General features: G+C 49.4%; 1 protein-coding gene across 1 annotated transcript in view; it reads right to left on the bottom strand.

The window, feature by feature from the left end:
• Positions 1–10,757, bottom strand: part of LOC128268035 (methylcytosine dioxygenase TET) — a 46,645-nt gene extending 35,888 nt beyond the window's left edge. Inside the window, exon 1 of the mRNA XM_053005031.1 lies at positions 7,936–10,757. Coding sequence (XP_052860991.1) covers positions 7,936–10,757 — 2,822 coding nt within the window. The remainder of the gene's footprint in view (positions 1–7,935) is intronic.
• Positions 10,758–14,387: the final 3,630 nt, after the last annotated feature.

The raw sequence follows: 14,387 nt of genomic DNA, 5'->3' as shown, positions 1-14,387 counted from the left end.
TGGGTTGCCCTGGCATTTCACTCCTTTCTTCTAAGCCCAAGAACTAACACATGCCTCTTACGCCGACGGTGTTGAGAAGCGCTGGAGATTAGACAACGATCGCACGACCCCACAACTGTCCCCACCGGCCCGGCCCGTAGCTCTTCAATGCTTTGTAAATAGTGCTCCGTACCCTTAACAGGCGTCAACATACCAAACGTTGTACAGTATCCAAATGGAAAAGATAGCGTCAGCTTAATTTGTACACTTTACTGCTACTAGTATTGCTTCAAATTGCTGCCCTAGTCTTCTCTCTATCTCTCCGAAGTACATTCAAACACCATTTGTTAGCAGCTCTCGCGAACCGTCGGTACTGAGCCTCAAACGATCATAGAAAATCCAAGAAGACAGTTGACTGAGCCTCTTGGGAATCAATTATTTCGCTGCCCCTTAAACAGCCACGTTAACGCAAACAATCCCAGGAGAGCCGGTGATTTCGTAACATAAAGTTTTTATTACGACTTTTCATTGACAAATGCTGGAAGAGTATTGCCTCGTTAATGTGTTCATCATCAGTTTATTCGGAGGATTTCCTATTTAGGTACGTAGGTTGCCTACGGGGCAAGAACGATAGAAAGCTTGGTGCAAGCGCAGTCGGGTTTAATGCACGATGCTGTTTCGCCTATTCATCGAATGTGTATTGGAGTTTAGTTTGGTTTGACGGGACTACCATTCCTACTTTTACCAACAGAAAGCGGTGCCACTACTGTGCCTTGTGCCACTCTGTCTTGTTGACACACATGCCACACTTCAGAGTCAGCTTGAGCGGAGCCACTTAGAGCTGGAAGTGGTCAGCGAAACACACCGCGGACTTCGGAATCAGAACAAAAGAGGGAAAGAAAAAGATAAAGATCACACTTTTTTAATAGTGCCTGCCTGGAATGGGCTGCATTAGGTAACATGTTATACAAAACAAAAAATCCGACCCTCTATCCGAATCTTGCATCGATCTTCAGTCTCTCCTTCTCTTTCTTGCGAAAAGGAAGATAACGTGTGTCCGGAGAACTTCGCCCCGCCGTGGGCTTCTCACTTTTGCTCAATATTCAGAAAGCCCAATATTTATTTGTTTATTCAACATGCCATAAATTATGTTATTTAAAAAGGTTCTCGTTTCTGTCGAGATTCGTTCGAATCCGGTTTTTTGCGCCCAACTCCTCGTCCGAGCTTCTTTTTCGCTAACATTCTCTTTCCAATTCCGACCTTCCTGTCCGTCCCGGACTCCATTCGGCCGTATTCTTGCGCGAGAAGCACCAGCCATCAACGGGTGTGCCACAATGGCTCCACCGACCAGCGCGAGAGCACATAAACTGGTCAAATGGACGACAGATGAGAGAAAGAGTCTCCGCGAGCTTGCCGGGCATATTCCTGCGTAGTATCATTACGGCGAAGGAAGCTTACCTTCTTCTTAACAAGTGTTTTCTTCCCGGTCACATAGTCTTGTTTTAATCCGTGAAGAATGGGACGCAAGAAAACAGGATGACGCGAGCGCGCCGCAAGCGAAACCGGAGGTCTGAGTGAATAACACCAAGAACCCCACAGCCTCGAAGCTTCTCTCTGGAGACCTCCAGCAACACCTTAGCACAATTGCAGTAGCACAGAATGTGCTCCAAGGAACAGAATCAAGGCTCCACACAACATGTCTCAAGGTAGGAATGGCAGTTGTGTTGGTATTCGCTAGTATGCTAACGGCACAGCCACGGGGCTGTGGCTGTCACCGGGCATTCGCTTCGAACTGAAAGATAATCAGCTTCAACCGATCATCGGTTGGCGCGACAGCAGCGACGCACCGTAAGAGTTGGCCGGGCCAAGACAATCGTGCGCGAATGTGACCAACAATAACGGAAAATTGAAAAAAGAAGACCCGCTCGCCGCAATCGGAGACCATAGGAAGTAAAGGCGAACAGGCGAACGAACGAAAGTTACGATCGTGGCGCGTTTGTGCGCGATCGTGAAGTAATCGCCAAGATTTAACAGCTTTTAGGAACGCGTTGCGGGCATCGAATGTTGATTTTTATAAACGCGTTACGTAGCGACACGATGCTCCTGTTCATTCGGAATAGAATTCGGAGTACCGTAGTTCGGGGCGCCAACAAGTGTCCATGTGCTGACGAAAAGTATTATTTTCGCTGCAAAAGACACGACAACACCAGGCGCAAAACAAGGTCGCGGTTCGCTAGTTCTGAAACAAACATTTGGCAAAACTGCGATCTTGTTCGACCTGTATAATAAAGCAGTTTGATAAAGCAATAAGTAATAAGGAGCTGTAAAGCAAATTTAAAAGTACAGTTCGTATTGCACCGAATTCCACTATTCGGTCAATAGACCGAAGAGAAGACACTCCTTAGAAGGTGCGTTCTTAACTGGATTGCATCGCGTCCATTGAAATGTGAAAAACGTAGTTTCCCATTTCTAAACGACTTGTAAATCGATATGCAGTTGGAACGTAGTCAAGGAGTTTCCATAGTTTTTAAGGAGTCAAGGTGTTTCAATAAGCTCCGAGGGGACCGGCGCATTACAGGCCTCGCGTGTGCAGTGAAGCCATAGAACTCTAGGAATCGGAGCGATACACACGACTGTAGGGGGCGGGTGGTTGGCAAAACGGAGCGGTTTAAAATGGATTCAAACGACAACGGACAACTAGTGTTGAGTTTCTGTTGGAGCATGCTTGCCGACCGTTGTTGTGGTTCGACCAAAACCTTCATTCCTAAGCAGTTCGCTAACACTCAAGACGTAGAGCAATTTTTGGGTAATTCACTTATACGCGTATTTGGTTTCGAAGACCATCATTAGCGCAGAAACTTACTTTTCGGATCTACTTTTTCGTTGTTTTCAAGACATGCGATTTTTTAGTGTTTGCGTAAGGGCAACAAATAAGAAAGAATATGGTCAGTTTGCTGAACCAAGTTTGGGAGACATTGGGTTCAAGCGGGAAGGAAAAAGTTTGATTTTTACATGCATGCAAAGGAATTCTGCGTAGAAAATGTTTGTCGAGAAAATATTTATTAAACCAAACATGCTCAAAATATATAACGTCAATATATTGTCAACAACAATTGTGGCAACGATCGCCAGGTGTTTTTAAATATAACTATGATGTTTGGGCCTTTCGCGGCTACGTCAATTTATGAGCAATTAGCACTGGGATTGTACCATATTTTGTCAATATTTTGCAAAAATTCAAAATGTTGAAATCTAAAATCTGGCCACTATAGTAAGTAGCGTCAATGTCTGGCAAGGGTAATCACGTTGAAAACACACTCGTTTCATGCGAGAGGTCACATTCCGCTCGTCATTTGCGTATGAACTACAAATATCCTCGTACTCCTGCGTAGTGAGTATGCTGCTGGAAGCAAAGAAAGCTCGCTTCCAGGAGTCAAATCGTCGGCTATCGGCAACAAATTGTTGCCATCGTCCATACCAGCGTTCATTGCCGCTGCTAGCGTTGTTGTCTCCATATTATTGGATTCAGCTGCTTGTCCTTTTCTACTTCGAATTGACAGGTCGGTAGGAAAACTACTGTCCTTCTTCTGTGTCTCTTCCCTATGGTCGTCGGTGTTTATGGCGCTACTTTACTTTCCTTGATTGAACAACGATAAAACCGTTTTGCGTCATTTTCCTATTCTACATTTGTTTAATTGCTGCTTGTCGCGTGCCCTACCAAAAACCTTTACGCGGTACTGACAATTGCTTGCGATTCTTTTTCATTTGTTAGTTAGTTCTCTCTTTTCAGCTTGTCTTACAGCTTTCGGCTAGAGCAAAAGTCAACACATGTTTATGGTCAGTGTATCCCACTGACGTGATCCAAACTTGGCTCAAATATAGGTGTCTCAAACATAGTTTATGCACTGATTGAGATGGCGTGCTTTTTCTCGAAAATATCGGGGCCGTCCCGGTTTTAGGTGTGGTTCGTTCAAAAATCGAAACGCGTTCTTTTTCCAACCACGCGAATGCAGGAGACGACTAAATGAAAAACGGAAAAGATAAAAAAACAAGAACTATACAATCGTTTAAGGCAAATGATAAACCGAGTGATTAGAGGTAGTGTTTGGGTTTGGATGTCAAACAGTGAACAGTGCAGGACAGTGAAATAGGAAACGTGCTATGCTATTGCTTGCCATCCAACAATCAAACAACACGTCGCGGTAACATGGAGTATATTGAGATTAGTAACATTTAATAAAACAGAACACGGCACAAGATATACGACAAACAAAGATTAAGAAAAGCAACATTACTGCAGGCAACATTTCGATCCGGAGGAATAGAAAAACATAAAAGACCAAAGATATGTTTTGCACAACATTAAAGTTTTGTCAACGAAAACTTGGCTTTGAAAGTTTTGGTTAAGAAAACTTTTCCAGAAGATGTGTTAGAAGATCAATTCAACAAAACTATTCGAAATGTGTGCTGTGCTTAATGTGCTTATAGTGTGTGGAATTTTTACTACCAAGGAAAGAAACAAAAAAAGTTGAGCGAGAAAAGTAGCAGAACGGCGAATGGAAATGATATTGAGCAGTAATGGCCGTATCAAAAGATCAAAGCGACAGAGCATTATTCGTCCGAGCTCCTTCAGGTTCACTGACAGAAACGCCAAACACGTGAACGCACTTGATGTGTTTGCTATTCATTATATTGCCCCTAGCCCGCTTGGCCTCGGACTGCCTTCCCCTTGAGTTGGCGGGCAGGTAAAACACTAAACGGAGGTTTAAGCTACACATCTCCACTTTGACCACAGAGCACGACCTAAGAGGCTCATAGTTTTGAAATGGCTTCATCATTCGTCACCATAAACCGACTGACTCTTGGGCATTTCCGCTCTTGTGCAAAAAAAAAAGCTGCTTAGTATCAGCGGGGCACAATCAGCCATCGTACAGACAAATAAAACGGAAGAGAACCTAGAGGCACTGGCCGTAAAAAAAGCTTCGAAAGAAGATGGGTTGTAGAAACGTGTGCGCTGGCTGGCGATGATAAAGCACAAGATCCTACACGCCCTCCAATAAAAGTTGCTAGCGGATCAAACGATTTACTAGTGCCATTTCGATCTGTTCGGGCAGGCATCACATGATCGCCAGATCGTCTGTCCTTCACTCACGCTACGGTAATTCGACGAAGCACATCCCGTTGTAGAAATACAATCGTGCCATAAAATGTGAAATTGGTTAAACAAAATGAAACAAACTGATCTGATTTATAGCTGCGCCGAGAAATTGCCCGTGCTAGTCGATGCCGCAGAAAGGCCTTCAAAAATTAAATGTTAACAAAATTGTCAAGCAAGAATGGAATGTTACGGTGCTGTCATGGTCGATCGACGATGATTGATCTCAGGAGTCCCTTTGGCTTTGGCGCACGCACACTCCCACGGATACAGTCGGCAAATTCACACATTTCAATACTGCTTGTCGATCGTTAACCACCTCCACCAACAATAACCGATAATTAACGAGATTTCACAGCTCTTCCCGAAAACGATAAAAATGAAACACACACGCGCGCAAACGCCCAAGAACACTGTGTCCATCCGTGCGATGGTAGCCCCAGTGAGCGGAAGGAGCAGAGGCTGTTGCCATGACATTGGCCGATGTTGGCCGAAACTGAACCCAGACTCCAGAGTTAACGCAACGGGCATAACCACAGAAAAGAAGAAGTTTGGTAGCACATCCACCAAACTACTTCTCCAAAGGTTCGCAATTATCCATCGATTCGAGTGGAACAAGGCCGAAAAAACCCTGCGCCAATGTGAGAGTGTGTGTGCGCGAAAAAGACAACACAACGGCCAAAAAGAAGTCTCGGCCGTGTGGAAAAGGATGACTGGTAGGAAAAGAAAGGCACGGAAAAAAACGAATGAATCTTCCAGCAGCGTTCATCTTCCTCCGCCCGTGGGGCGATCTTGGGCGATCGCGTAGACCCGTTTCCTGCGAGACTTGAAATATTCGCTGTCGTTCCGTAGCCACCCAGCAGGACCGCCAGGCAGCCCCACTACAGGCACGCCACGACCAAACAAGGGAGGCTGTGTGTACTGACACTTCATAAATTCTTCGTTGCCCTCCGTCGTCCACCAACGGCCGATCTTCTGTGCCCCGCTGCGCGGGACACTGCCAACGAGACCTCTGGACGGAACCAGCCCCGAGAGACGATAGGAGGTTGGTTGTTGTTCGTTTTTCGTGTACCTTTTTAACGAATAACGAAAAAATATTATTGCTTCCTTTTCGTTTCTCGTTCTCTCTCTCTCTGTCTCGTACTCCATCTGTCTCCCTCTCCCTCTCTATCTTTCTCTCTCTCGTTCTCTTTCCCCGCCTGATCCTTCGCCTTTTCAGAGTGATGATCATCTCGTCGAGTCTTTACGACCTTTTGCTGGTTATGGTTCTGATCCATCTTGTCCATCCTTAGTTCTTCTTCTTCGCCTGGGTTAAATTCCATTCCCTCATTCTACGGGACTTGTTCCATCGTTTGGGCTGCTGGCTGCTGGTGTGCCTCGGCAGAGTGATCAAAACTCTCTCGGCTCCTGCTGATTTTTGGTTTCTTGGCAAGGGATTCTCCCTGCCAGCAGCGCCGCACTGATTCCCTTCCCGGCCGTGTCCTCATTTCTTCTGGCCCTTTTTGGCTTGGCCTGGCTCTTTGCCTGTTCGTATTCCACTTGATTGATTCTACTCGTTTTCCACCTTCATCTCACTTTCTTCACCCACTAAAATCCGACTATCCCGACTGCCTTCGCCCTATCTCCCTTCGTTTCTCCGGCGCGGTTTGCTGCGCCATCAGAGATTGAGTTTACATCCAGCGCCTAGATTTTCTGGTTCTGGAGTTTTCTGAAAACGCCAAAAACACAACTCATCCAATCATTTTATCGTTCTTTTTCGTTTACTTCCTTCTTTCGCTCTGCTCCTTTCGTTCTCGCTCGGTCTCTCCCTGCCTCTGGCTCTTCCGCTTTCGCGCCGATCCAGCGATCGTCTTCGAGCAACGAGGCGAGAGGATAATGGAATGGTAACCAACAACCACTAAAAAGCCAAAACGGGATGGAAAAACTTGTTTTGGAAATTTACCCTTTTCCCTTTCTTCCCACTTCGCACTTCTCGACCCATCGTTAGAGCCTTCCTCCCACGAACGCGGGAACGGGACCCACAGGCAAGCAGCGATCCTGTATGGCTCCGTGTTCCAAACCTCCGTTTCCCTCCGCGCCTGACCATTCTTCCACGGCAGCTCGTCTAATTCTCAGATTCGGAGTTTTTCTCCTTTTCTCGGAAGCCAGGGTGATCTTTGGCTCGCATCCGATGCGCACGCAGGCACACTTGTTGTACACATTGCTCTGATTTTTGACAATGTTTCTCTTTTCGCCCGCCTTTTTGCCTTCAGACTACGGTACGGTCAATTTGCTGTATTCAAAGTACTGTGCTCGGTTCCGCTTAAAGTGGTTTCAAGAATACACACACATGCATACACAGGAAAGATCTACCAACTGCCAGTCGTGCCAGCAACACCGGTCGCTAGACGCACAAGTTACAAACCTACGTAACAGGGACGTTATTGCCTACGGAAAGCCGGACAGCTCCATTCATGCAACACTTGCACATACTGGTCATAATCATACACACAAGCAGTCGAACAGGGATTGCTAAATGTTGTTCCGTCAACAGTGGATGGATCGGAGACATTGCGATAAACTTGTAGTTCAATCTTTCGTTTCCGATGATCATGGATCGGACAGGACCCTGTACGACAGTACGACGGTACACATTTAGATCGTGCTATCTAATACCGCTCACGGACGGACAACTGAGAACAGTGGGCTTTTGCTAGAAAGTGGTTTGGTTGTCCATTCGCTGTCCTGGAGGAGGGCCGTCCTCGGCAAGGAGGAGTCAAAAGGGGACTTAGCTTATGTTGTTTCGTTTATCAGTACACTACCTATCACTAGTGATTTGACTACTGCTGGTGTTGCTGCTCCGGTTGCTGCCGCCATTGACGACAGTGCTCTCTGCTCCGTTGGAACCGCTGTTTGCACCGGAAACCGGTGCTGGTGCAGCCGAAGCTGCACTTGGGGGCGATCGGGACGGCTGATCAACGGCACTGCCACCATTCACCGCCAGGGACCCCGTCTTTGGCGAGAGATCACCGTGGCTTTCATTGCCCATCAGCTGCGGAACTAACAGCGGGTGTGAATGAAGGTGCGGATGATGCAGACTGCCGCTGAGTCGCTGGTCTGTTGGCGAATGTTGGTGGTGGTGATTGGTGAGGTGTGACGCAGGATGCAGCAGGAAGTTGGCGGCCGAGGGACTCGTCGACGAGGCGGGCACCGTTGACACACCGGCCCCGTTGCCGGTACTGCAGTCCGGCAGCTCCTCCTTGATGGTCATGGATCCCGGCACGGACGACACGGAAGACCCGCCGGACGAAGGCGGCGTGTTGGGAAGCAGCGGGGGCGAAGTCTTCAGGTTTAACTGCTGTAAGTGTGGCGGGATCTGAAGCGAGGTTGACGACGAGGTTGACGACGAGGACGACGATGACGACGAAGAAGACGAGGACGACGAAAGGGACGAAGGCGTGGGTGGGGCCAGCGTGGGTGTCGACGGCGTCGGCGGTTGCAGGAGGGCTGGGCTTTTGCCGAGGCTTGTGGCCGAAACACCGTTCGAGGAGGAGTTGCTGCCGTTGGCCGCGGAGGACCCCGTGTTGCGCATGGTGTGATGGTTGTTGTATGGGCTAAAGTTGTTGCTGTAGCTGTTGTTCAACTGTGACCCGCCGATCCCGCTGTCGTTGCTGATGTTGTTCAATTTATCGCTCACATTCTGCAGCGCAGCCGCTGCCGCCGCAGCCGCGGCTGCTGCCTGCTGGTGGTGATGGTGGTGAAGGTAGTGCTGCTGATGCTGATGCTGCTGCTGCTGCTGCTGGTGGTGGTGTTGGAGCTGCTGATGGAGCTGCTGCTGCTGCTGCTGGGCCGTGGCGATCATCGACGCCAGCCCGAGGTGATCGTGATGGTGGTAGAAGTTCGTTGGCGTCGCAGGACTTGCAAGCAGGTTCAGGGGTGACGCGATGCTAGTCGAAGGCGACTGCAAGCTGGAGAGGACACTCATGCACCGCGGGCTCGAAAGCGACTGGTTCATCGACTCGCGATCGTCCTCTTCGGGCGACTTGCTGTCGTCCATACTGCCGCAGCTACCGATTGCGTCGTCGGAACCATCCCGGTCGCGCCCCTCCCGATCACTACCCGCGCCACTGTCGCCTCCTCGATCGCTGCTAACCTCCTTGTAGCGAATGCACTTCTTCTTGCGCCGACACGGTTTGCACCACTGACTCTGCTGATCGAGCCCGTAGCGCGCCCGGCACTTTTTCATGCTGTTCCCCCCCGGATCGGCCGGACTTCGATCCTTTTTTCTCTTCTTCTTTTTCGCCCCGTAACCGTAATTGTCCCGGGCTGTCCAGCCGGGATAGAGCTCCATGTGCAACTGCCGCTCTTGGCGCGCTTTATCGTAGTACACGCTCTGCTCTTCGCGGGACAACGAGTGCCACTTGCGCCCTAGAATCTGATTGATCGCAGCCGACTCCTTCAGCGTACACTCGGCCACTACTTTCGCGCGCATCTCCTTCATGTAGAGCATAAACGCGTTCAGCGGCTTCTTGACGTGGCTCCGTTTCTTCTCCAGAGCTGCCTCCTTCTCCGCCAGCGACATGTGCTTGTGCCCTCCGCCCCCGCCGCCACCACTGTTGTTATTGTTGTGATGGTGGTGATGATGATTATGGTGGTGGTGGTGTCCGTGGTGGTTGTGGTTCGTATGATGGCTGCTGTTGTTGTTGTTGTGCTGATGCTGCGGATCTTGCGTCCCGAGCGAGCCGCCCGATCGATGACTGTGATGATGGAAGGCGGCCGAGGAGGACGATGACGATCGATGGTGGTGTCCCGATGACGGCTCGTGATCATTTCCAGCCGACGACGAAGACGACTCCTGCTTGATCGTCGACGACTGACCTCGATCTCGATGCAGCCCACCGGCGCTGCCGCCTCCAATGTCTTGCTTCGGACCGGGAGTGATGATGGCCGGATGTCCCGGGTTCAGCATCGGATGCGAATGCAGGAGGGTCGGGGAGTAGCGATAGAAATCGCTAGATAGTGACGGGTAAATTTGCAGCGAAGACGGATAAGGCGTCCGAAACCCGGCCGCAGGACTGTAGAGTGAGGGTGTGTGCCAGGACGGCGCCACCGAAAGCATGTCAGGGCTGAGCATCGGGTAGGGATACTGGCTGGTCGGGAAGCTGTACAGCGGCGGCCTCGTGAGGCTCATCGTTTTCGGGTCCAACTGGTACGGCAAAATGCCACAGTGGGCTGGCGGCGGGGAGGACAGGTGATCCGCGTTGTGACAGAAGAACGGAGGAAGACTCATCTTGTTCGCCATCGACACCGGAAGCCCTCCGGCTGCCCCGTTCGCGTAGGAGTACGGGGGCACGATGTAGCCCATATTGAATCCCGGGTGTGCTCCGTGCAGCAACTTGCCGGCCACACTGGTCCCACTGGCGCTTCCCGCGCTGCCACCATACGGCGCCGGGCCGGCACTGTCGTGGCGGGTTGTCCCATTCTTGACCGTTTTCTCCTCGCTCTCGGTCAGATCGATGAGACTCGATTTCTCCTCGAGCAAGTTCTCCGTCAGTTTCTCATCGTCCCGGTCGCCCTCGTCCTTGAACACCTTCACCTCATCCGTGCTGCCCAACTCGTCTCCGGTGGAACTGTTGTGCGGCATTTTGCGATCTTGGTTCTACCGCTTCTGGCAGCGGCTACGATCGCGATCACTACACCCACAGCACTGGCGAGAGCGCGCCCAGTAGCGTCGATATTACTCCTCTACGTCAACACACCTTCAGACATTACCTACCACAGCACGTAATGTAACAAAAAGGCACTTGGAATGCGATTCCGTGTCGAGCGCACTCACAACTCGGCTGCACTTTTGCATTGGGGTTTTCTTGGAAGAAAGGGACACCATCACACGCCACGATACACGCCTTTTTTCTTCCGTTTCCCACACTGTGACACATTTGCTTCTTCTTACTCTTTTTCCTTTGCTTCTCGATGGTGCCAATTGCTTTTCACACTGATCGACTGCCTGCCGCAGCACCGCAGACTGGCCGGAGAAAATTACGCACACAGCTGGATGGGACACAGAACAATTTCTAGCACTTGGTTGCCATTGCACTTTGCCTCCGCCACCTTCGACTATCTGTAAGATGTTACACTCAATCCGGCATCCGGCGACGCGGACATCACACTTCACACGGCTTCGCACGTTGGTGACGAGACGACGATGCACTCGGATACGTCTCACATTGTGAGCGATCACATGCTGGCGCGGAGAATATCGCTGCACAGCGGGTCCCGTGGCCACGAATCAATTCCTACCGGCGCCATCGGATGCGTCCCCTGACGTCTAGTAGCCTTTGCCGCGTGCGCCTACTCCGAAACAGACTTGATCGTTGCAATCCGATCATGTTCCGGAATATGACAAGTGTAGCAGTTGTAGTTTCACACGCACTCCCGACACTTGCGTACGGTTTCCGTGGTTGTGTCACCTCATGCTCTCTCTCTTTTTCTTTCTTTCTCTTTCTCTCTCCCCTCTCTCTCGCTCCCTCTTTTCTATGCTTTTGTTTCCTAGCGTATCTCGTTTTCTTCTTCTTTTCTTCTCGATCACCAGAGCGATGTCGTCATCGCCAAGGATCGTCTCACAAAGCACCACCGACACTGAATTATTCACCAACGAAGACCAGATCGCTCGCAGATCCTCCAACAGGGTCGCCAACTCACAGCGGACACTCGCTTTGGACAGGCACTGGACTGTGGTTACTATTTCGACTTTTTTGCCTCCACTTATACCGCAAGTGGATTTAGTAAACACAAAAAGGATCGGGCGCGGTGCTCCGTGTGTCGTGGCACTACCTCCCGGATCTGGACTGCGCGAGGATACGGACCGTCGGGAAAACAACAACGAATCGAACGAGTTTCCGGCGATGTTAATTTTTGCGGCACCACTTTGAGCAAGACACTGTCACTCTCTATCTCTGTCGCTCCGGCCAGCTTTAGACACAGAAGATGACGAAGAACGAGATGCCAATCCCAGCCCGCGATCCGCGGCTTGTTAGTGACGGGTTGTGCGCGTCTATCTTCCGTCTGGCGGTATGTGTGCGTCGTGAATACTGCGCACCCACCTTTATCTCTTCCGATCCAATTCCCGCTTGAAGCAATCTGCCTTACAGCAACCGTCGCTTAAGACAAACTTCATTCGGCCAATTGATTCCGCGGACGCGACGACACACCTTTTCCCGTATCTCACAAGAACCACCGTAAATACCGTTGCAACCACAACAAGAAAGTAACGTCAGCGTTCTGCACTTGCTTTACAACCGATCAAAAGGGATCATTTGCGTAAAACCGACAGAGGGTCGCAGAAACTGTTTCCGCCGACGGCACTTGCACAGGGGCGATAAAAGGCACGCATTTTTTTCGTGGTCTCCGTTGCTCGCGCGGTCAGAACTGTGCACGGATTGTGTTGAACTGTGTTTGCGCAGCGCAAAACTCAATGCAAACAAGAAGAAGAACAAGAAGAAATGCAAACCTGACATTTGAACCTAACCTTTCTTTACCGAAATTGACCAAGTGCGGAAAGGGATAGCGAGATTCTCTTTTGTCTCGCTCTCTCTGCCTCGGTTCTCTCTACGCCACCCCGAGTGAGTCAAGTGTTGTCTCGTGTACGCACAGCTTAGATCAAGCGAATGGCCGAGTCGCCGATGGGAGATAGCAATAGACAGCAATGGACGCCTACCTTGATCGAGTGCCGAGTGCGACGGGGCGAATGTTTTGAGCTGTCAAACTGCTTTGAGGGCCGTGTGGACGAAAGAGATCGCATGATCGCTAAGTCGTTCGGGGAGCTTTTGTAATGGACGCAAGCGTAAGCTCACTAAGCACCGTCGATCAACAATGCAAGTTTAAATTGACGGTTGGTTTTATATAGTTGAGGAAAAAGACAGCTTAACGGCAATCAAATACGTATAATTTTTAAAGGAATCTTTAAGGAACATGTAGTTTAAGTTTACTTTAACTTTTATAATACCTACAATATCGTGATGTATATGTTTATCAAATGAACAATGATTGTAGCGAGGAATTATGACCATGATTTGAACACGTAGTTTTCTCTATTTTACAGTTTATATTATTTACATTTGAAACTGGAGTTTTCAAAAAGTATCCAGTTGGCTTAGAAGAGAATAAAGGCTTCTACAACTGTTGCTGTAGTCGATTTATTGTCTTTGGCTTTTATTAGAATGGCAGTTTGTGAAGCTGTTGCCATAGTTAATCATAGCGAGAACAAGTTGCACAAGGTAGTTTGTGGCATACCAAATTATGTTCGAAGCTATCGTTCTGTTTGCTTACCTTTTCGAATTTGTCTCATCAGTTTCACTTCCTTCCATGGTCGTACGACGCACACACGTTGCCCGGAGGCCCTGTAGGTTTCATGCTGACTTCCTGGGATTTACAACGTTTTCTCAAAGTGAAAATCGGTTTTTTAATGTCACTGTGAAAGGTTTTGTTTTTCGGTTGGTCGCACCATGCCATTGTGCTGGACCGCCCAGGCGCACCCCAGGAACGTCCTAGGTTCCTAGGTCTTTCCCTTCTTTAATCGTCCTTCCACAGTCGCGACAGGTAAGTGAAGGTGCGCGTGGTTTGGGAATGGAAGGAAAAAAAACGTAGAAGGAATTAGTCCCCTGACGCGACACAAATCAGTCTACGGACAGCTAGCTAGCAGGACGGCACAAATAAATAGTAAAACCTTTTGTTATCATGCTGTGCAAATATGGTTCACTCAATCTATTATTGGTACACACTTGTTTATCTTTGTACTGTCCCTTTCTTGCGTTTTCTTCGCTGCGGAATGAAACGGGTAGGAATGGAGGCACAAATCTTGTTGTCCGGAATATTGAGCTTTCCTTCCCCTTGCATTCGTGTGTTCTCAGCGGGTCCGCAAGCAACCCGCTGCTCGCAACACCAAACCTGCGTGAAAGCGATAGCGAAGTCCTACGCAAACGGCCCAGCACAGCGATCGGTAATCGGAGGAGGAGAAGACGAAGGAAAACGTAGGGCAAAGGATATTATTTACACCTCGACGCTGACTCGGCTTTGGTTGAGTCTTTCGACAACCAGCCAAGCGAGTCCTTTTTTTGTACCACGTCATTCGAATGTTTACTTTTTAATCTACCAGAACGAATATATTTCTCGGTATTCGGTACGGTCCTTTCGAGCCTCTTGTCCGGGGATGGTCGCCGTGAATACTGTGTGCCATGGAATAGAGATCCTATCTGCACTCCTTCGTCCCCATCCG

The sequence above is a fragment of the Anopheles cruzii genome, chromosome 2, assembly GCF_943734635.1.
Source record: "Anopheles cruzii chromosome 2, idAnoCruzAS_RS32_06, whole genome shotgun sequence".
Classification (NCBI taxonomy): Eukaryota; Metazoa; Arthropoda; class Insecta; order Diptera; family Culicidae; genus Anopheles; species Anopheles cruzii.
The sequence above is the reverse complement of the archived record's forward strand: the minus strand, read 5'-3'. Positions and strand labels throughout refer to the sequence as shown.